This window comes from Folsomia candida, unplaced genomic scaffold (genome assembly GCF_002217175.1).
Source record: "Folsomia candida strain VU population unplaced genomic scaffold, ASM221717v1 Fcan01_Sc002, whole genome shotgun sequence".
Classification (NCBI taxonomy): domain Eukaryota; kingdom Metazoa; phylum Arthropoda; class Collembola; order Entomobryomorpha; family Isotomidae; genus Folsomia; species Folsomia candida.
The window spans coordinates 15125317-15146011 of NW_019091194.1; the positions used below are offsets into that span (position 1 = coordinate 15125317).

Sequence of the window (20695 nt, forward strand, 5' to 3'; positions counted from 1 at the left end):
GTTGTGTAGATGTGTGCAAAATCACCGAGTCTAATGTACAATAACAATAAGTACATGCACCGTCGTATTACGAAGAAGTCTTTACAAAATCAACTGGACCCTATCTTCTTTCTACTGAGAACATGGAACAAAGTAAACCTCACACTGTTGGAATCATGAAACTTTGATTACTAATTATAATTGTGTGTACTTACTGGTCAGCATAGATTGATCTTGCGTGTGGCAATTCTACATTGGCATCAATCGTATTGCGGATTCTTCTTCACATCACAAAAACCAGCACAAACAAACGACAAGCAGCCCATTGTTCATTCGCCGAGATGGACCATTCATGTGCGTGCGTTCTTTGCAGTGGCAGTGGCAGCAGCAGTGCTGTGTTGTTGGCAGAACTATAAGTCGATCCCCTCTTTCGCAAACCAAACCACTTTTCTCTGAGAATTTGGGTCTGCCTCTCTCCAATGTATTTCTTATTGTGTGTGTGCTGCTGCTGGTTGAATCCTCTTCATCAGTTTTATCAGAGGAGGGCGACCGCACGGGCTGGCTCGACTTTTATTTACCTTTATTTTAGTGGTAAGAAAAAACAAGGATAAGAAACGTCACTTTAAATTTTATATTAATTGGTATCAAATAGTAAATGTATTGATTCTATTCTATTTTAGAGGCACAAGCAGCATAACATAAGGTGCAAGGCAAAAGGAGAAACAAACAAATCGTCCGATTGTTCATTTTTTAGACAACTTTGATAAGTGTGATTTATATAGTTTAAGTTTGTTATCAATTAAAGGATAACTGTTGGACTATAATAGTTTGTTGGGTAGATGTACCGACCGTGTAGTGTGTAGTGATGATTTAGAAAATCGTGTGTGTGGTGGTATGTATCTATATATAATGCCAAATGTGTAATTATTGTGCTGCAATGTCGTCGCCATTTCATTAATCAACACCTTGAATTCCCAATATGAGATCTCCAGCTTATTGTAATTTCAAGATGCCAAAAAGTTGACTGCCCGTTTTCAAGCATACGCCATCGGGTCGGATGAATGGGCTGGGGAAAGTTCGTAGAAAAAAAAAATCAATTCAAAACCATCCTAGTTTCAAATGTGCTCGATGGAACCTCAGCCATCCTTAACAAAGCCATTGTACAAAAATTTCCTTGCGAATGGCGCTCGGAATGGGGGATTTCATGATGATGAAGAACTTCTGACAAATGAGTCCAATCATCACCACCTCCCCGGAGGAAGTAGGATATTCAAAAACCCAAGTTCTACCAGCAGTAACAATGTGGAGAAACGTGGACGAAATAGATCCCAGTCCACAACACCGCACTTATCACCCTACACTGACAACTATCGAATCCCCCATAGCAAGAAAACGTACCAAACTAATCACAACACACCATCGCGACGAAGTCCATTTCAGCATCATTACCTAGCAAATGGCGGTGGTGTATCGGCCACGAATACAAAAAGATCAAGCCACCATGGGAGTTTGGGTCATCTCAGTGGTTCGGAAAGCGAGTTAACCTTAGCTCCACTTGGATATGGTAGTCGAGCTGTGAGCAATTTGGATGTCTTGGATAACAGAAGTAACAACAGCCCTTATCACCACCAACAAGGCGGAGGCCATGTAGTAGTGATCCCTGCTGCTGGGGGGACTACAATTTTTGGAGGCAGCAGTGTCGAAATTGGGCTGGACACGCCTAGTAGTTTTATTGACATGACGGAGCAGACGACTGTTGGTTTCGACAAACACAGATCTTTTTGGGAGTCAATGTATGATTACGATGCTCAGGGTGAGGATGAATTAACATTACGGCGCGGAGAGATTGTGGAAGTGCTGTAAGTAAAATAATAATACAAATCTACTATTATTTTCAGAAATTATTTTTCTTTCTACCATTAATTCCATTGTAAATACCTGTATTGTTTCTTTAGTTCAAAGGATGCCAAAATATCAGGCGACGAAGGATGGTGGACGGGGAAGATTGATGACAGAATTGGAATATTTCCATCCAATTTTGTTGCCCAAGCAGACGCACGTTCTCTCAGTCTCAGTTATCAAATGTCCACTTTGTTGGAAGCTGTACAGCCACTTCAAATTGACTTTAGTGAACTGCAGCTTGAAGAAATCATAGGCGTAGGAGGCTTCGGGAAGGTGTACAAAGGAATTTGGAAGGAAGAAGAGGAAGTCGCGGTGAAGGCTGCGCGATATGACCCGGAAGAAGATCTTGCAACAGCCATTGCTAATGTTAGTCAAGAAGCCAAGTTATTTTGGCTCTTAAATCATCCTAACATTATTCATCTTCTTGGAATGTGCTTGGAACCTCCCAATTTGTGCCTTGTGCTAGAATATGCTCGTGGAGGTTCTTTGAATCGGGTACTAGCTGGAACCCAAATTAGACCTGATGTCCTCGTTAATTGGGCTATTCAAATTGCTAAAGGAATGGATTATCTTCATAACTCTGCCCCAATATCACTCATCCATCGCGATCTCAAATCTTCAAACGGTAAACACTTTGCTATCTGTCTCTCACTCTCACCTAATAATTCTAGAGATTCGTATACAATCAACAAATATAAATAATAATCAATTAATCCAAATCCAAAGTGTGGTTAATATTGACAATATTGATATACAGCTAAGGTTCATTTTTGTGGTTTACTTGATATGACCTTGATGTCCATTGTTCCATAACCTGTAAAGTACAATATTATACATACCTATCAAATACATGTGTGGCTAGCAAACCGCAGTGTGTGTGCCAATTTCTAAATAGACTTGTGGTTAGAAATTTTATAATTTATCATTTTAATTGGTCCACACTAAGATTATGGCATATTATGATGTGATAATATTCGTTTAAATCAGCAATTCTATGTTAGCCGACAATGACCCCTCTTTTTATTAGTCTCGTCTCTTGGGCACCACTCGACTCACTAATCATCTCATAGAATCACCTTAATCAACTAGAAAAAAAGTTCTCAATAATAATGGCTCGTGCCGTAGGTCACTCATTTTAGCAGAATGTATAACCAAGTGACAATGCTTGTCCATAGTATAGTTGTACTAGGAACTAGTAAACAGTAGAAAGAAACTAGCAGTTAGTTGCATTGGTTTACAGTTTATAGGAACATATTTAGCAGTTAGCACCAAAAACTCAAACCCAAGATTGGCCAAGATGACACCTAAATTTGTATGAATACATGAACTTGAAATTTTATTTTATTAGATAAGTAGTAAGTTAGCCGAGTGAGCGAGAACAAAAAATGCTCAATAATTATCAAGAACAAATTGACAAAAAATTAAATGCGGACTCTTACCCTGACTAGATCAATACTGCATTGCAGGTTTTGTGCTCAATAATTATTTTTTAAAGAGTGAAAGCAAGTTTGCGGAAATTGAGTGTGAAATAATTTTGCAAGGGGGTGGGGAGTTAAAGTCAAGGTATAATTTATAACTTGACTTTAATTTACTATTTACTTTATAACTCATAAAAAAATACGATAGCATGTAATTGTAATAACGAATTTGATTCTCCAGGAGTCAGAGCTTTACTTTGCCTATAAAATGTAGAGCATCAAGAGTCATGAAAGGAATTAAAGTTAAATTGGTGATGCATTCATTTACGTGTCGAGAGCATAAATAACTTGAACGTATGACGCCTTTATTCAACAACGAGGATTATGTACATATCCAGAATTAACCTAATGTTAGTGTTAGTTGGTAAATACTGGGTACTGATACCAACCACCAGACATGTGACATATTTTTCTTTACTAGTGGCAACTATGACGTACTATGTAACCTAAGATCACTCAATCATTTTAGGATAATTATAATCTCGTCATTGGGTATCGCGCATGTATTTCATGTTATTTTATGAAACATGGGTTGCCTAAGGTTAGTTCCAGTTAATTTTTTTCATGAGGTTCTTCAGCTAAATATGAGCAGTACTTTTGCATATCAGATCGGATATCAAACTACTACATATCTTAACCTAATCTTAAAGGTTTACTTTATTTCATGTGCTGTTAAATTGTTGTTAGCTCATGGTTATTTTTAAAAGGGACTTTAATTCATTGATCACTTATTAAATATTTTGTTTTGGGATTCAGTGATATAATTCATGTGCCACTGTTCACGATGAGCAGAGATAAGTCATGTTTGACAGATAACATTATTCTCTTCGTACGCTGAGTCTGAAAGGAATTTAGGAAGCTATTATTTAGTTGTGTCTCAAACACTTATCAATAAATTTTTCGAATATTGATATATGCAAACAATTAGATTTTCATCATTTTCAAAATTCATCTGCCTAATTAAATCATTAATCAGTGTAGAAATTATACACCTAAAAATGTTCCCACCTCCAAATACAGAATTCGATGTACCACCGTATTTTTCTCATCGCATCCGATCTTTTCAAATGTCACCAATAGTTTATGCCGTTTAAACTCGAGTCTTATATTTTTGTTTACAGTTTTGATAAGTGAAGAAATCGAAGCCGGAGATGACCTTTCTGAAAAAACATTAAAAATAACGGATTTTGGCCTAGCTCGCGAAGTCCATAAAACTACGAGAATGTCTGCCGCTGGGACCTATGCGTATATGCCTCCTGAAGTGATAAAGAATTGCACATTCTCCAAAGCATCCGATGTGTGGAGGTAAGAGATATAGTTTTAAATAATGTCAGTAAGGTTACATGAAAAATTTACAATTTCTCCATTTTGGTTGTTTCTTGCTTCAATTGCCACCAAGTTGTAATTTACAACGATTTTTTTCAAAAATTGTCTATCCGTTAAGAAAAATGTTAAGATTTCAGTTCAATACAAAGTTTTTGCATAAAAGCATGCAGCATGTATTTTATAAACCTAGTTGTGTTGCATACTAATATTTATAAACACGCATTGTGCTTGTTAAAAGGTCCTACGATTGGAATTTCCGCTCGACGCTCACCGCTTACTTTTCTGCATCCTCATAACGTACATTGACTGGTGTTGTTTAGTACAAGATTTTTTTTATATGACATGGGTGCAAGCTAAATATCTATGTATGCTCTTGTGCTTAATCAACTTTTCGCTTTATTATTATCATTGTTATCATGAGCATAATGTGTTGAAACCAGTCAACAATTTTAGTATGATGTAAGTATGCATATGTATACAGTGCATTTAGAATTTTCCATTTTGGTGCCACAGATAATGTAATCATTCATGTACAAGTGCCAACCGGAATGCACACATTTGCTCTCAATTCTATATCCGTGAACTTAGAAAACTTACTTGTTCTTTTTAATTGCATGTTCATTGTTTGACCATAATTCATATTTGGCCACTATTTTTTTTCCTTGTCTGGGTTCCTATTTGAAGAATTCAAGCTGTTGACGGTTAATTGACAATTTTCAAATAACAACTTCTTGGAATAGAAAGTTGACTGAAGGAGGAATGTACGACCATAATGAGAAAAATATTGTCAACCCAGGATTGACGCACTTTTATGTTTATATATATGTTGAATGGAAAACATATCAATGAAATTTTGATATACACAAATAGTGCGCATTCAATGACCCTACCTACATATCACATTAGTGGGGTTCATTGTGTGATTGATTGATTCCTCGCATTGCTTCCTCTCGACTGGAACAGCAGAATGCCTGGCATCGTTTCAGCAACCACGTGATCCTTTGTATCCTGAATACTTGCCTATCTGTATATTATAAGACACCAATGACTATGGAGAACAATAAGATGGAATTTTAGATTTGTTGTGTGTCTACATAGCTGTATTTATGCAGTACCCGAAACAAACATACGTGGCTATTTGGTCCACCAGTTTTTATGTTTGCTAAACACTCGTATCATAATACTTTGTAGTTGTGAATTTATTATTAAAAAATTATACTGGGTCTTTCCTGCTTGCTATATATGTTCTATACTGTATTCAAAATTTTAACACTTAAATTTTTAGCCAAGTACAATGTCTGAGGATGGCATATGCACATGAAATATATATTTCATGTCTCCGGTTATTAGTCGTTGTCTCTACGTACATAGACCAGCTATTTAGAGATGATATTAAATTATACAAGTCCTTATTTCATTTCTTCAAAGCAATGTTTGCCTGGTATTGGACAGAGTTCAAAACTCGGATGTTAATTGATCAGTCGTGAGAAAATGTGTGTTGCATCTGCTTCCGGTGTGTAACGATATGGGTTCAAGCACTTTCCTTTGTTTACTTTTTTACTTTTGCTCAAACAAAGGTGTTCTCAGTGACGATTAACTACTTTTTCTCCCACTCTTTATGGTTATACTTTTTCGATTTAGATTCAATTTAGATATGTAGCCTATAAAATTTGTGGGTAAAAGTAGTATGTAACCTTTGTATCGTAATTTACTACTATTTATTTAGCATGAAAACTCTACTGTTTTTAGCCATTGCATGGACAATTGGATAGCAATAACACTATTATAGTTGCAGAGGTTGACGATTACCGAAAAATTTATAATATATTATATATGTATGCTACCTATGCATACAGTCAATGGAACAAGTATTGGCAACACCCACATAAGCTAAATAAAATTGGCTGTAACTTTGGCATGCATTATCAAATTAGCATGAAAATTTGTACGCAGTTAGCAAATCTAATGTAGTTTTCGATTATAATCATGTTTTACTGATTAAAATTAGATTAACGCAGTTTTTGAATAATTTGCTGGAAAATTTGCGAAATTAACCCACAAAAAGTATTGGCACCCTCTAACTTAAAAAATCATAGAGCAACGAAACGCCAATTTTACTGCGACAAAGTGCTTCTAGTATTGCGTGGCACCTCCCCTCGACCCAATAAGAGCAGAAATAGGTCGTGGAATTTATTCGACAAGTTCCTATATAACGTTTTTTTATATGGCTGCCCACAGTTCTTTTAAACTTTTGACAAGCTCGTTTTCCGACTAGTGGTTTCCCATTGGTCTCTCTTTTCTTAACCCGGACAATCAGAATCACATCAGGAGACTGTGCAGCCAACGAAAGAATCTTTACCTTTTCGGTCTCCAAAAACTTGCATCGTTAATTTGGCTACATGTTTGGGGTCACTGCATTTTTGGAAATATTAAATTTTTTCCTAGGCCAGGTTTTTGTTAAATGATTTCAAATTATCGTTTGGAACACCTTCCTGGTCATGATTTCATCGATAGTGACCAGGTAACTACGCCGAGAACTGGTCATTTAACCCCAAACCATAATCGATCCTCCTATGTGTTAAACTGCCATAAGAACGTTTTAGTATTTCTGAGCCTTTTATTGCATCCGCTAGACTTGAACCAATTAATGAGCTCCGAATAAGTAAAATATGCCTATGTCGGACCAGTAGGCCCTTTTTCATTGATCGGAACTCTATTTAGGGTCATATTTAGCCCATTTCGATTTATTGAGGTGGTTCGCTTTGGGTACTCTCGCGTCGGTCGGGCTTCTGGAGCCTGAAACCCCAAGGCATAATTTTTGATTGATCACCATATTGTATGATATGTTGACCCTGCAGTTGATACTCCAATTTAACATGGATTTTTAAGCTGAAATCTTCCGCTCTCGAGTGGTTCGTTGCTTGAGTCATCCTTAGGTTTTGGGCTTAGATGACTTTTTTCTTCCGCATCATGGAAAAGTAGAAACTGAGATTGTCATTTTACATTTCTTTGCTACGTATTCAATAGTAAATATGGAAAAGTATGTTTTCTCTTTGATTTTTCGATAGTAAAGCTTTTTTCTGAAAGAGACATGATTATTTCTCGCCGCGCCAAATACAGCTCGTTTTTTGTCGCCATTTTGGCTCCAGACAACACAACTGTAGACTTAAAATGTAGCTAACCTCATATTTTGTCACCTAATTAACTTACCGTAACGAAATGTGGAAGATGGTTAAGAAAATTGTTTTGAGTAATTAATTTGGCCACATGTTGCCAATACTTTTTGCAGGTTTGCATCTGATTCGTTGAGGTCAAAATCAGAATTGTGTTATGTTTATCAGATATAAATCAGAAACATGATTATAATCGAACACTACATTAGATTTGCTAAATGCGTACAAATTTTCATGCCAATTTGATAATGCATGCCAAAGTTATAGCAAATTTTATTTAGCTTGTGTGGGTGTTGCCAATACTTGTTCCATTGACTGTATATATACATATATCTGCTACGAACTCATGTATGTATGTATGTACCTACCTACCTATATATATATACAACGACGTATCAGCATTCAAAACTGGTAAATGGAATTTACTAATCTGCTGGCACAAGAGGCAGAAGCGTGGCGTCTGGCAGCTTCTCTAATCATTTAGCATAGGCAGACCCTCGGGATCCTAGGAATTTCATCTGTGTGGCAAGGAATTCGCAAAACTCATGAGGGACGTGGGAACAATAAGTACCTCTTATGCAAATGTAATGATGGTTCCATTGCCTCGGGACGATGATAGTATAGTTAAGCTCTGCAAGATTTTAGGTACTTTTTGTTGTTTGTCCCTTATCGAATCTCATTCGCCGCTCAATCTCCTTTTATTTTGCGATTTCAAGTCACGATTATCGTTCCTATATATGAATATTCGACTATATTGGTGATGTTGTGGTTTTCTTTTTTACCACCGTGCCGGCGACTTCCCATTCATCATTTATTATGTTATATAACCTCATCTGTAACAAAGGAAAGGATTATGGTACTGAGGAGGGGAGGTTGTGTACTATCAACTCCCGGATCTCGATGCCCTTTGGATATGTGGTAGTGTCCCATGAATGAACAAGAACCCTGAAGTGGTTTAATGCCATGGCCACATTTGCGCCCGCCACACCCACTCAAAGGTGCCCAAAAATCGCTTCACTCTAGCTTTCACTCATTCAAAATAACGCCAAAAATCCAATTTTACTCCGATTTTCAAATTTATTTCACCATTATACTCCCAGATAGTTGCTCTCTTATATACAACATCAAATTCAACTTTTTGGAATTCTTAGTATTTTATAAAATTTAAAATTCTGAATGAGCATTGTTGTGGAAATCAACAAAACAAATTATTTCTGCGAGATAATCATCAAAAAAGTTGAGTTTGATGCTGTATATAAGAGAGCAACTATCTGGGAGTATAATGGTGAAATAAATTTAAAAATCGGAGTAAAATTGGATTTTTGGCGTTATTTTGAATGAGTGAAAGCTAGAGTGAAAGCGATTTTTGGGCACCTTTGAGTGGGTGTGGCGGGCGCAAATGTGGCCATGGCATTAAACCACTTCAGGGTTCTTGTTCATTCATGGGACACTACCACATATCCAAAGGGCATCGAGATCGGAGAGTTGATAGTACACAACCTCCCCTCCTGAGTTGGAAAACTGTAAGATAGCCAGACAGCGGAGGACTTAAAATTAATGCCTCCTTTTATACAATCGTAAGAATGCGTATTTTCTATATTATGGTAGACTACTGCATATGTATAACATGTTTTGCTGGCTATAACCAAAGTATATAAGTAGTTGTGTGTACAGCATTTGCTACTTTATAGTTTATTAGTTTTAGGTACAATGTGTGCCTTGGCTCTCCAAGTTATTCCGGTAATTTTTTTCAGTGAGGTACTAACTACTTAATTTATACATTATGAAGTATTATGAACTGCAAGAAAACGTGTTGGAGTCTATTTCAAGTGCTGGAAAAAAACATATACTCGCATATATGTACGTACTCACCCGTCCACTTTTTTGTGTACCTTGAATACATCACATTGCATTGTATTACGGCTGCGGAATCCGGTTCACTTTTTGGGGAAGACAGAATGTGATTACTTTGAAGAAATGGAAGAGAATTTCTCATAGAGCTATATAATAATTTCTGCACATAATTCCATTAAGACCAAAGCATGTGCAATAGGACTAACTTAATGTATAACGTGATGGAATTTTCTCAACAGCGTTTAAAGATGTAAAGGTTTCAGAAATTCTTGTAGAAATGTAATAATTTAGCGGACATGGTTTGAAGATTGCCAGTTACTTGAAATTCCATGAAACCTTGTCAGTCAGTCAGTTACTGGAACAAGAAGAAAGAAACGCATATTTAATAAATGAGGTGGTGAATTTGATAAAAGAAGTTGTGGTCTCATAAATATGTAGTCATGTTGGCACATTGTTATCAGTCCGTCTTATTGTGAAATATTTTAGCATTTATGTGGTGCAAAAAATTTAAAAAAAGAGCAGGGTATCACAGTGATCTTCAAAATAATTAATGATCTAATACCGATTTAATTTACGATTTCGTTGTTTAACTGTTTCTTGAAAGACTTTTTCTTAGGTAGAACTTTCACAACGTTGTCTCAAGAAGAAAGAAATGCTATGCTACATATTTTTTACTTATACACCTTAGACTTAATTTTACGCATGTCTTGAAATTTCTCATAATTAAGCAAGATCCACCGTCTACACATGTTACTTCACATAGTTAATCAAATCCATACATTGCAATTGGTCGGCTCGACCGATACCGATTATGTAGCTTTCCTCTTCATTTTAATGTATTTCATAAAATGAAAATATTATACATTATAGAATTAGTCCAAGTTTTTGAGCGATGTATGCAATCATTGATTAATTTACTATTTATTTCAGAATTTGATTGGATTCATATCGAATTCATTTCTATATAATTGTAATTCTTTTGTGTTTAGCTATGGAGTACTATTGTGGGAGCTGCTGACAGGGGAAACGCCGTACAAAGGAATAGATGGATTCGCAGTGGCCTACGGAGTTGCTGTCAATAAATTATCATTACCTATTCCCACAACATGTCCAAAACCATGGAGCAACCTTATTGAGTGTAAGCATAAATTATCAATTTTAACTAAATCTTCTAATTCCAAGATTTGGTAGCATTATTTGACTACATATTATATGCAAGCAATTTTTTTTAATTTCAGCATGTTGGCTCATGGGTAAGTGTTTTCAAGAATTATACTAATCAGTCCTTGTCTATCACGTAAATATAATCTGTTTTTTGGTAATACAGATCCACATGATCGGCCATCGTTTGAGGAAATCCTGATAGAGCTAGAAAAAATCTCAAAATCTCCCTTCATGTTTAACGAAGGATTTCACACAATGCAGCAGGTAAAGTCATACAATATATATACAGCTACAAGCACAACCTTGTATATTAATTAGGCCGATCAAATTCCAATTGTTTTTATTTTTTATTTCTCTAGACATGGAGAGTTGAAATTCAAGATATGTTGCAGGAGATGTATGCAAAGGAGAAAGTACGCAGAATATGACACGAATTTTGTTCACGATTGCTTAAACATGTAGATAAGACAGTGTATGGAATAACTTTCTCTGCTGTACGAATTACAGGAACTTCTCTCTTTGGAAGAAACGGTGAAGCAGAAATTAATGATCCAGCAGATGAAAGAAGAACGGTTAAAAATGCGTGAACAAGAATTGCAGGAACGAGAAATTGATTTGATGGAAAGAGAAATAATCATTGCTATGATGCAGCAAGGTCATCATCATCCCGGACCAAGACCAACACCAAAAAAACGCAAAGGGAAGTTCAAACACAAGGCATTAAATAAGAAAGAGGCTGGAAATATAATTAGTATGCCATCTGGTAATTAAAGCCGAAAATTGAGACCTAATTTATTTATTAAAGACAAATTGTATGTTTCTAACATAAGGCATGTGTGTACATCTTAGATTTTCGCCACACATTAACTGTTCAACCGGCAGAGAGGTCACGCCCTCGACTATTGAGTTACTCTAGTCCAGAAACCCCTCCTGCTTCACCGGGGATAGGCCGATTGAGGGCATATGTTTGTACGTACCAAAACAAACATTTGCTTGTCAAAGAATGATGCAAAATTTTCAAAATGATTTTTGTTTTTGATATTATAGTAGCACCTGATGGACTGAAAGGCAAAACCTGGGTAAGAAAAATTACTTGGTTGCAAGTTCCTCCTATCCTTGAAATGAGAATTTCATTTTAAAAAGGATTTGTACAAATATTATTCTAATTCGGCCTCATTATTTTTGTAGGGTCCTAGCTCTTTTCACCAACGAGAAAGGAGCCATATTCTGGATAAAGGACCAGACTCTCCAAAGCGCTGGAGTAAAAGTGCACCAAACTTGGAAAAATCTCAAAAAATAGCCAGTGGAACTGTTGTTGGAACCCTCCAAGACAATGGTAATTTTTTTAAACTACTGCATTTCAGTCTTTTATTCATTGTTCTCATAATTAATGATTATAATAATTAATTATGAGACTCGTATAGTATATAATAGATTAATATGATTATACATAATATATTATCAAATATTTATTATCAAATGTTTAAAAACTATTCTTGTTTTGCCTAGATCACGGCAATCCAAATCGGCCAGCTGGAGGGGTTCCTCTAATTACACTGCCTCAAATTCCTGTAAATAATGAGGGACGCCGCAGCGGCAAAATGAATTCCATTCAATCGGTTTTATATAATGCCGCATCGTTATTAGCGGCGATTGCTACCGGTTTCGATATAAGAAAAGCCACCACAAAAACTCAAGCCCAGTCATTGTAAGTGGATTGGATTGGTGAATGTATATGAGATGCAATAATACCAGCATTTTAGATAATTTACCTATTCTTCTTAGGAACGCTGGACAAGCCACTATTTCCATGAATAAGGAACCCAATGGAATTCATAACAGCGGTTTTGGAGATGTTTTGGAAAATGAAGTTGATTTTGGAGATGGACTGGTCATGAGTTCTGCTCCGGCAGCACTTGTCTCAAGCAGCACAAAATATCCGCATCATACATATCATGGTCAGACCGTTCACTACCGATCGGCGCTGAGCAATAATCCGGCGATGCAAGTAGCTAATTTTCACGGGGATCATTCCTTGGACCAATCAGAGCTTCCAAATATTAACTCACAGAATAATTCTTCTGGATCTGGAAGCTATAATAGCGCTTCTGGTCAACTCAGTCAAACTATTTCAAGCACTCCAAATATTTCCAACCGGTCGTCTACTTCTATCATGAAGCAGCAGCAACCACCGCCGAACCAGTCAGATTATAAAACTCATGAATCTGAGGTGAGGCCCAATTGAATTCTTAATTAAAATTTAGCACTATCAAATTTTCGCAAAAATATCAACCTTTAAATAATGTATTTTTTATAAATAATTTTTTCCCATTTTTTGATAAGCAAATATGACATTACATGATTAGTTTTCGACGAGTATTACAGCATTGCGAACATTGCACCTTTAATTAACATTCGTAATTATATTGTTGCTCTTCTTTTGGTACAGGACTCTCCGGTTATGGTTTTAACTTTCTTGCTTTTTACATTTATTTTCTTTTATTTTCGGTTCTTGACGGTTTAGCCTACACAAAGTAAAGACCATCAAAGAGGGAAGACTAGATCCAGGCTTTGTTCTGTTACTTCCGTTATTTGTCACCGTCGAGACCGCACTCCTTCTGAAGGAGAGGCTGCTGCTGTTGCGACCACTGGGACGCACAACAAACGGAAACGGAGTATTATTTCAAACTCTTCTTCAAATGTCAAGAGTGTTGCTTACAGCAGGCTCAATGATTAATGAGTTCTCAATCTAACCTTTTGTATCGGATACTTCTCACTGTGTGCTACATGATGTTACTTTATAATTTATATTAATACGATTAAAACAATTCAGATATTATTCGACTAACTGAGATAAAATAATATGTGTCTAGTCGATGCTTTCGGTTATAGTTATACATAATGTTTCGAGATTTTTCGTTTGTGCACCACGCACAGTGTTTGTGATTTAAAATATAAAAGTTAACAGTTTGGTTATCTTATTGAAATTTACTGTACCTTGATTTATTTAGAAAAAAACTTGAAGCACTGACTGCTACAGAAATGGGCTCAAAGTGAACAACATGTTTTCAAGAATGCTCATAATTCAGTACTTTAAAGAAACAATAAAATTTTTATTTTGTATGTTTATTTGTGTTTTATTTTTTCATTTGACAAATTTTTAACGCTACCTTTTGCAATTATTTAATTCATGTATTTGTTTGCTTATCCCATTACTAATTAACTAATATTGTGGGTGCTAAGTCTAAACTAATATTCAATGGCTTGATTAATAATTGGATTGTTTGTGTGATATTAATATTGGTGACGTTTTGCGAAGTGCTGTGTATCTTACATATTATATTGTCATTTTACTTTTTGTCATTTCTGTTTATATTGTGTTTTTCAGATGTTTTACGATACAGAATCCGGTGCCCGCATGCAGCCAGAAGGGAAATTTCTTGACTGTCATTATACCATTGAAGAAATGCAACAACATCCACATTATCCTCCGACGTCCATCGTGTCGTCAATTTCCAACCCAATGTATTCCAGCCCTTATCGACGACCTCATTCCAATCCCAACCCAGCAATTACTGAGAAGTTATATCCTCCAAGTCAAAGTAGCTACTGCAAGTCTTCGAATGTTTTTTCCCGTGGTGGACCGGCGTCTTATGAAGGAAATAATCTAGTCACAACGATGAAAACTCCTGAGGTTTCTGCGTATCCAGATACATTCCTTTACCATAACCCTCTCCATTACGGAAGCAGTGTGGAAGATCTGAGTCCCAGTCAAGAGCCATATGAGACTGGGGAATTTCTGTACCCAGCTACACCATCTCGACAACTGGGGAGTGGAAGTGGTGAATCTGGATATCATGGGGGATATCAAGATGCAAATCAAAGCAGCTCCATTAGTAGTTCAACTAGCACAAACTCTAGAACCCCTTCACGACAGCACGGGTCTACTGCATTTCCTATTCGAACATCCTATCAGCCCAGAAATCCTCTGTCCTCCATTGATCAAGATTTCACTCCTGGTTTTGAAAATGATGGTTTACCATCATCCCATGGACATTTTGGATTGCCACCTCCAGCGTAATAATAATTTGCAAAATACTAATAATGCCCATTCATTTAGTCATGAATCTGCATATATAGTTTCATTCACTATTGAAAAATTATAAAGGTTTCTTATGTTTTTTTATTATTTTATCCAGATATGGAAGAGGGGACGTTGATCCGGACTCGCAAAGATACATTTACCAACATCAAAACCAAGACGATTTGGAATCTACCTCTACATTTACTTCTGAGCGTCCTATAACCTTGGAGTTACCACGACCTCTACGCTCAAGTTTAAAAAAGTACAATTACTCGTATACCCCCAGTTCTAGATCTGGATCAACTTGCAGTTGGGCTGGTTCGGGTACAATTACTAATTTAGAAACACCCCCAGACAGTAGTTTAAGTGAAGATAGTAGTTATGTTTCTGCAAAAGACTCGTCTTTTCCAAGCATTAATTCACAACATACCACACCACAGAATCGTGTTCGATTTTCTCCCATTACAATGGTTGATCACAAGAGAATGGAAAATCTGTTAGATATGCCCGTTATGGACCCAACCGTGCCATTACAAGCTTATCGCTCAATTTCGTCTTATTCGAGCAATAATCGTTCTGAATACTCACCGAAATTTCACCGAAATCCAGGGGATTATGATAAAATTGAATTTCTTCGTAATTTTTAAAACCCGCAAAGGAAAATGTGTGAAATAGTCGAATAGTTACATATATTCATAATGTAATAGAATGCATAATACAAATATAGTTTTAGATGATTATTAAATGCGTTTGTATATGTATTATTAATCAGATTATCGTTCCCTATCAGCCTTTAACGACAAAACATTATTTAGGTAGACACAAAAAAATTAATTCAGACTGTTTTAGAACAATAATAGACAAATAACAGCTGTACACGAAATATCATTCACAAGGATTAGCTTTATTATTTAGCTTTAAATTGCTTGCCATATTTTAAATAGTGTCGTAATGTGGATAAAAATAGTATCATTTTGTGCTATATCCGTGCTTCCATGCAGAAAAATTCTGCATTCATAATGAACTTGTTGTATCTTGTTTACGCATTACAAAATCAGAGAAAAAATGCCTTGTTTGTATACCTATATGTTTTATATTTATATTTTTTACTTTCAAACTGGCTGCGCTAGAAAAGTAAAACAATAATTCCGTACACAGGTATATACATACATACATAATAACACACAAAATCGTATGCTTGTCGTGCAATAAAAATTCATCTATGTCAAATATCGTATTCATCCTACGCACATATTGTTGTTGTTTGATATCATACCGTAAATTGTTAAATCTATTTGGTATACTTATGTAGGTGATACTTTGCTAGTCTATTTGTGAAAAGTGAAAACAAACATTTTGACATAAGAGCTACTTAATGGTTATCATCGTACCTTATATAATACATTCGACACACTAATGTACTTATCAATTTTCCATACATCTATTCCATAATGCCCATGCCTGACTTTAATTGATTGGGTTACAATTCTTTCTCCGCATGACTTTGACTGATTATATGACTTACTTAAAATAATCAGAAATACTTAGAATATAAGCACAACGTCTTCGATAGCCTAATTTTTTGTACCAAATATCAATTCAGCAGTCTAACCAAATAAAAACACGCAAATTACCTCCTTACACTCACTCATTATGTTGTTGTATTATTTACTTATTACCCCATCAACTATTTGTGCACATTAGCCTTCTACATGGTGTATCAATTATAAGTGCAGATGTATCCTATTATTTCCAGTACAGCCATTTCATGCGTTTTCAATTATCCATCATCATTTAGGTAATAAATATTTTAGCATTGTGTTACCACTGATGATGGTTCAACGATCAATTTGGTTGGCGATAAATCCTTCAACACTTTCTCGGAGGCAGGTTTAGCAAATTTACGAAGTATTCCTTTTACAACTCTTGTGGTATTTCGGTGAATACCACTTCACTTAATACTCTCAAACTCTGTCTAACTTTCGTTTCCTGTTGGTTTTTTTGCTACTTCCCATCATGACAGCAGTCAAAGATTACGTATTGTTGGGGGGTGGGTGCAGAATGCCAATCATTGGGTAGGGGAGATATTTATATTATGAAGTTCCTGTTTTGCATGAATGGGCTGTGCGGGTGGAGCCTAGTAGTGAGAAACCAGCAACTTTACCTCAGCTTATCTGAAAAAGACTCGACCCGCACAGCTCTATCTTTTTTAACTCAAGTATAAAAATAAAATTATCATTGGGTAAATAATGAAATTTAGGCTGGGAACATGGGATTTGGTCGGCGAAGAACTTGAGGCGGTGTTGAACACAGCCTTGACCATCGGCTACAGGCACATTGACACTGCCTTCATGCATTGCAACGAACAATCCATTGGTCGAGTGATTCGCGATTGGCTGGAGAGTAAACGAGTCAAGCGGAAGGAATTATTTATTACGAGCAAAGTGAATATTTTGATTATTATGAAAACTGCCCAATCCTAATTTACATGTTTATATGCAGCACTTGTTGGTCTTCATTTTTCAGCTGCCACCAACGGGAATGCACCCAGAGAAAGTTAAGCATTTTTGTCAACTTTCTCTCCAAAACTTGGGACTCTCGTATCTTGATATGTATCTCATTCAGCTTCCCGTCGGAATAAAATATAGCAATGATGACGAACTATTCACCACAAGCCCCGATGGAACGATCGGTAACAATTAAATATGCGTTTTTTATTGATTATTTCTAAGCATTTTTATAGCCACTGATTGTGGAACGGATATTGCAAGAGTATGGAAGGAAATGGAAAAGTTAGTGGAAGAAGGTTTAATAAAAAATATCGGGATTTCAAACTTCAACGAAGAACAATTGGAACACTTGTTGCACGTAGCGGTGATAAAGCCAGCCAATTTGCAAATTGAAGTACATGCTTATTTTCAACAAAGAGATATCCGCAGGTTTTGCAAAGAAAATGGCATCACGACTACTGCATTTTGTCCGTTGGGTAGAAAAATTATTTTATTAAAAAATGTTGACCTTTCGCCATACGTGTATTGACTTATACTGTAGGTTCACCAAATCGAGACAAAATATTGTTTAGCAAAGGAAACTGTAAAGTTGGAAACCTTCTAACTGATCCTATGGTTGTCTGCTTGGCAGAAAAATGTGAAAAAAGTTCAGCACAAATTCTTTTGCGACATGCAATTCAAAAAGGTAAAAATTTCAAAGTTTTCGTTTTTTGAGATCGATGTTGATTCAACATGCAAACAGGTATCACGGTCATTCCAAAAGCATCTTCAAAAGAACGGCTTCAAGAAAATTTGGACATTTTCAACTTTTATCTGATCCCAAGCGAAATGAAGCAACTCGATAGTTTGGACAAAGGGCAGTTTGAAAGGACGTTTGACTATTCCTTTTTAGGAGAAAGTTTTCGCACACATCATGAATTCCCATTTTCGCCCAAAATTGATGAATCATTGAATCCCCATCATTAGTTTTTACTCATCACATTGACACACAATTGAGAAATAGTTTTCCCAGAGGTTGTACACCTAAAAAATTATTAAAATCATAACATATCGACAAAGCAAAAGACACTTTACAACTTACTTGGCTAGGATGGAAAGTAGAGGAAAATCCGATGTTGGTGGGTTGAGAAAACCTCTCTTGATTATTAAGTCTTACTGGGCATCCGAGATCACCATTCGACCACTTACAAAATTTTTGTAAATAAATTGACCCATCATTTAAAAAAATGGAAAATTATTTATTAACATAAATTTAAAATAAATATGTCACGAAATAAATATGTTAGTATATATACGCATGCATTATATATGATTATCCTCATTTGCAAAATGAATAATTATAATTATCCACATATTGATCAAATAAATTCAATCCATATTCAATCTTCTCATTAAAAGATTTCTGACCATATTTTATTATTCACATTGATAAATATACAATCTGGTCAAGCGCAAAACGTTATAAATTGCCTAGGTTTCAAATTACTTATATCAAATTGTGCCTGTCAATTTGTCAACTGCATATTTTTATGCTCATTTCTCATTTCATACTTATTTCGTCACTGTTGGTTTTAAAATTACTCGCTCTCTAAAACACTGTACATTGTCCAGTTCAAGAGGTCATAATTTTTACATTATGGCTGATGATGACCATGCTCAAGAGTAAGCAGGATGATTATAATTGGATATTACATAATTTGTAATAATGTCACTCATACTTTCTTATAACAAACTTATCTGCAACTTTTCTGCAGAGAATATATGAATTTGTTGGACAATATTCTTCGGACAAATCCAAAGAAAAAACTCGAGAAACTTTTGCAAAAGGTCGCAGGGATCAAAAATAAAAAACCTGCGGTCCCATCATCCGGTTCTGGAGACAGTTCTGCTCCAAAACAATGCATCATGTCACAAGCTATCGGTAAGAATGAAGATCTTTGAAAGAGATATTTCCCATTTTTGGGTACTATCGAGAATGTGTCTATATTTTTATAAAATTAGGTTGCAATCAACGCTGCATTGCTTCATTATATGTTGTTCGGGACAATTTACTCAGTGCGTTTATGGGTATGTTTAATGCTTAAATGCATTTTCAAGCATTAATAGATACTTCATAATTTGCTATATATTAAATGTCTTATTTTACTCAACGCCTAGCCACAACTGAAATGCGAGCCAAAAGCAAATCTGTAAGAGAGATCGTCGGGCGACAATTGTCTCAAACTGTTGGCAATCTGATAAGCATGGTTAGCGAAGCTTCAAGCTTGTCTCAGCGCATAAATGAGAATGCCATGGGATTACACATTGCCACCGACTTTCTACGTGATCCAAAGGAATTGAGCATTCTCGACTTTTCATCGTCAGGACGTATCCCAATTTCTCATTTCAGTTGTAACGATGCAACAAGCATGTGCCTAACTTATCTTCATAGCGCTGCTGAGAAACTGGCAAAAGAAGAAACAGAGTCAGCTACAGGGTTGTGCTCATCTTCGCCCTGTCGTAACAACTTTATCAAGATTTACACCTCATTTGAGCAAGCGATGAAAGAGCTTTGTGACTCCTCGAATTTTATCAGTGAAGTCTTCAGAGTTTTGCTGTATAGCAGTATAAAAGGGAAGCAAGTTCTTTGTCAATACATCGAGAGATTGAAACCACAAGAGATCAACGACATCATCACAGAGCTCCAAAATTTGCGAAGACAATTTGACGAAATCAACATTTTACTGGACCGGCTTGGTTGGAGTTTAGCTGATATTTGGGGAAGGTGTACTGGTAAAGAAATTAGGTTTGAAGCCATCAGAAAGGAAGGAAGCCTAAAACTGAAGAATTTTGAGGAAATTGAACGAGAAAATAGTAAAACTGGAAAAATTCGTCCAGCCAAGAAACAAGGTCAGCAGAAGAAGAAGGAGAAAACGGTATCAACCCCAAGAGTAACCTCCTCAGGTGCTCTGCCAGGTTACGACACCAAACGAGTTAAAGATTCTCATAAAGCTTTGCCCAACAAATCCAAGTCACTCTCTGAACCACTTAATAAAACGATCATCAAAAATGTAAAATTTATATCAAAATTGGAAAAAGTTTTGGGCAAACAAGAAAAACTTGATGAAGACAGCAAACCCCAGGTCGTTGCAGACAAAGTCAAAACTCTTCGGAATTCTATGTCAAAGAATTTGCCACCAAAAGTTTCGTCTCGTAATGATAACAAAACAAAGAAATAATCACATC

The 20695-nt window shown here is 36.0% G+C and overlaps 3 protein-coding genes across 5 annotated transcripts; all 3 read left to right on the forward strand.

The window, feature by feature from the left end:
• Positions 1-362: 362 nt before the first annotated feature.
• On the forward strand, positions 363-16607 carry LOC110843592 (mitogen-activated protein kinase kinase kinase 10). 2 transcript variants are annotated; one of them, XM_022089562.2, is made up of 16 exons: positions 363-570; positions 660-1838; positions 1935-2506; positions 4481-4664; positions 10702-10850; positions 10951-10965; positions 11040-11140; positions 11236-11289; positions 11384-11639; positions 11726-11845; positions 11924-11955; positions 12065-12212; positions 12386-12584; positions 12662-13106; positions 14265-14953; positions 15076-16607. In XM_022089562.2, exons 2-16 carry the CDS (start codon positions 1099-1101, stop codon positions 15605-15607), a joined length of 4236 nt encoding a protein of 1411 aa, XP_021945254.1. In that variant the 5' UTR covers positions 363-570; positions 660-1098; the 3' UTR covers positions 15608-16607. The 2 variants fall into 2 exon arrangements, with proteins under 2 accessions (XP_021945254.1, XP_021945255.1); XM_022089563.2 differs by lacking the exons at positions 14265-14953; positions 15076-16607 and adding an exon at positions 13401-14005 and having other exon boundaries at positions 364-570.
• A 284-nt stretch (positions 16608-16891) lies between these two features.
• LOC110843489 (aldose reductase-related protein 2) lies at positions 16892-18815 on the forward strand. 2 transcript variants are annotated; one of them, XM_035848165.1, is made up of 7 exons: positions 16892-17035; positions 17221-17404; positions 17487-17652; positions 17704-17946; positions 18012-18155; positions 18213-18484; positions 18560-18815. In XM_035848165.1, exons 1-6 carry the CDS (start codon positions 16977-16979, stop codon positions 18434-18436), a joined length of 1020 nt encoding a protein of 339 aa, XP_035704058.1. In that variant the 5' UTR covers positions 16892-16976; the 3' UTR covers positions 18437-18484; positions 18560-18815. The 2 variants fall into 2 exon arrangements, with proteins under 2 accessions (XP_035704058.1, XP_021945148.2); XM_022089456.2 differs by having other exon boundaries at positions 18213-18815.
• A 291-nt stretch (positions 18816-19106) lies between these two features.
• On the forward strand, positions 19107-20688 carry LOC118434353. The gene is made up of 4 exons (XM_035847649.1): positions 19107-19132; positions 19225-19391; positions 19472-19537; positions 19628-20688. Exons 1-4 carry the CDS (start codon positions 19107-19109, stop codon positions 20686-20688), a joined length of 1320 nt encoding a protein of 439 aa, XP_035703542.1.
• Positions 20689-20695: the final 7 nt, after the last annotated feature.

Coding starts and splice junctions, on each gene's coding strand:
- LOC110843489 (XM_022089456.2), top strand. CDS start 16,977: ATGACAGCAGTCAAAGATTACGTATTGTTGGGGGGTGGGTGCAGAATG. Junction 17,653..17,703: donor AAGCCCCGATGGAACGATCG/GTAACAATTAAA, acceptor GCATTTTTATAG/CCACTGATTGTGGAACGGAT. Junction 18,156..18,212: donor GCGACATGCAATTCAAAAAG/GTAAAAATTTCA, acceptor ACATGCAAACAG/GTATCACGGTCATTCCAAAA.
- LOC110843592 (XM_022089562.2), top strand. CDS start 1,099: ATGTGCTCGATGGAACCTCAGCCATCCTTAACAAAGCCATTGTACAAA. Junction 11,141..11,235: donor GATTTCACACAATGCAGCAG/GTAAAGTCATAC, acceptor TTATTTCTCTAG/ACATGGAGAGTTGAAATTCA. Junction 12,585..12,661: donor AAAACTCAAGCCCAGTCATT/GTAAGTGGATTG, acceptor TATTCTTCTTAG/GAACGCTGGACAAGCCACTA.
- LOC118434353 (XM_035847649.1), top strand. CDS start 19,107: ATGGCTGATGATGACCATGCTCAAGA. Junction 19,392..19,471: donor CATCATGTCACAAGCTATCG/GTAAGAATGAAG, acceptor TTATAAAATTAG/GTTGCAATCAACGCTGCATT. Junction 19,538..19,627: donor TTTACTCAGTGCGTTTATGG/GTATGTTTAATG, acceptor CTCAACGCCTAG/CCACAACTGAAATGCGAGCC.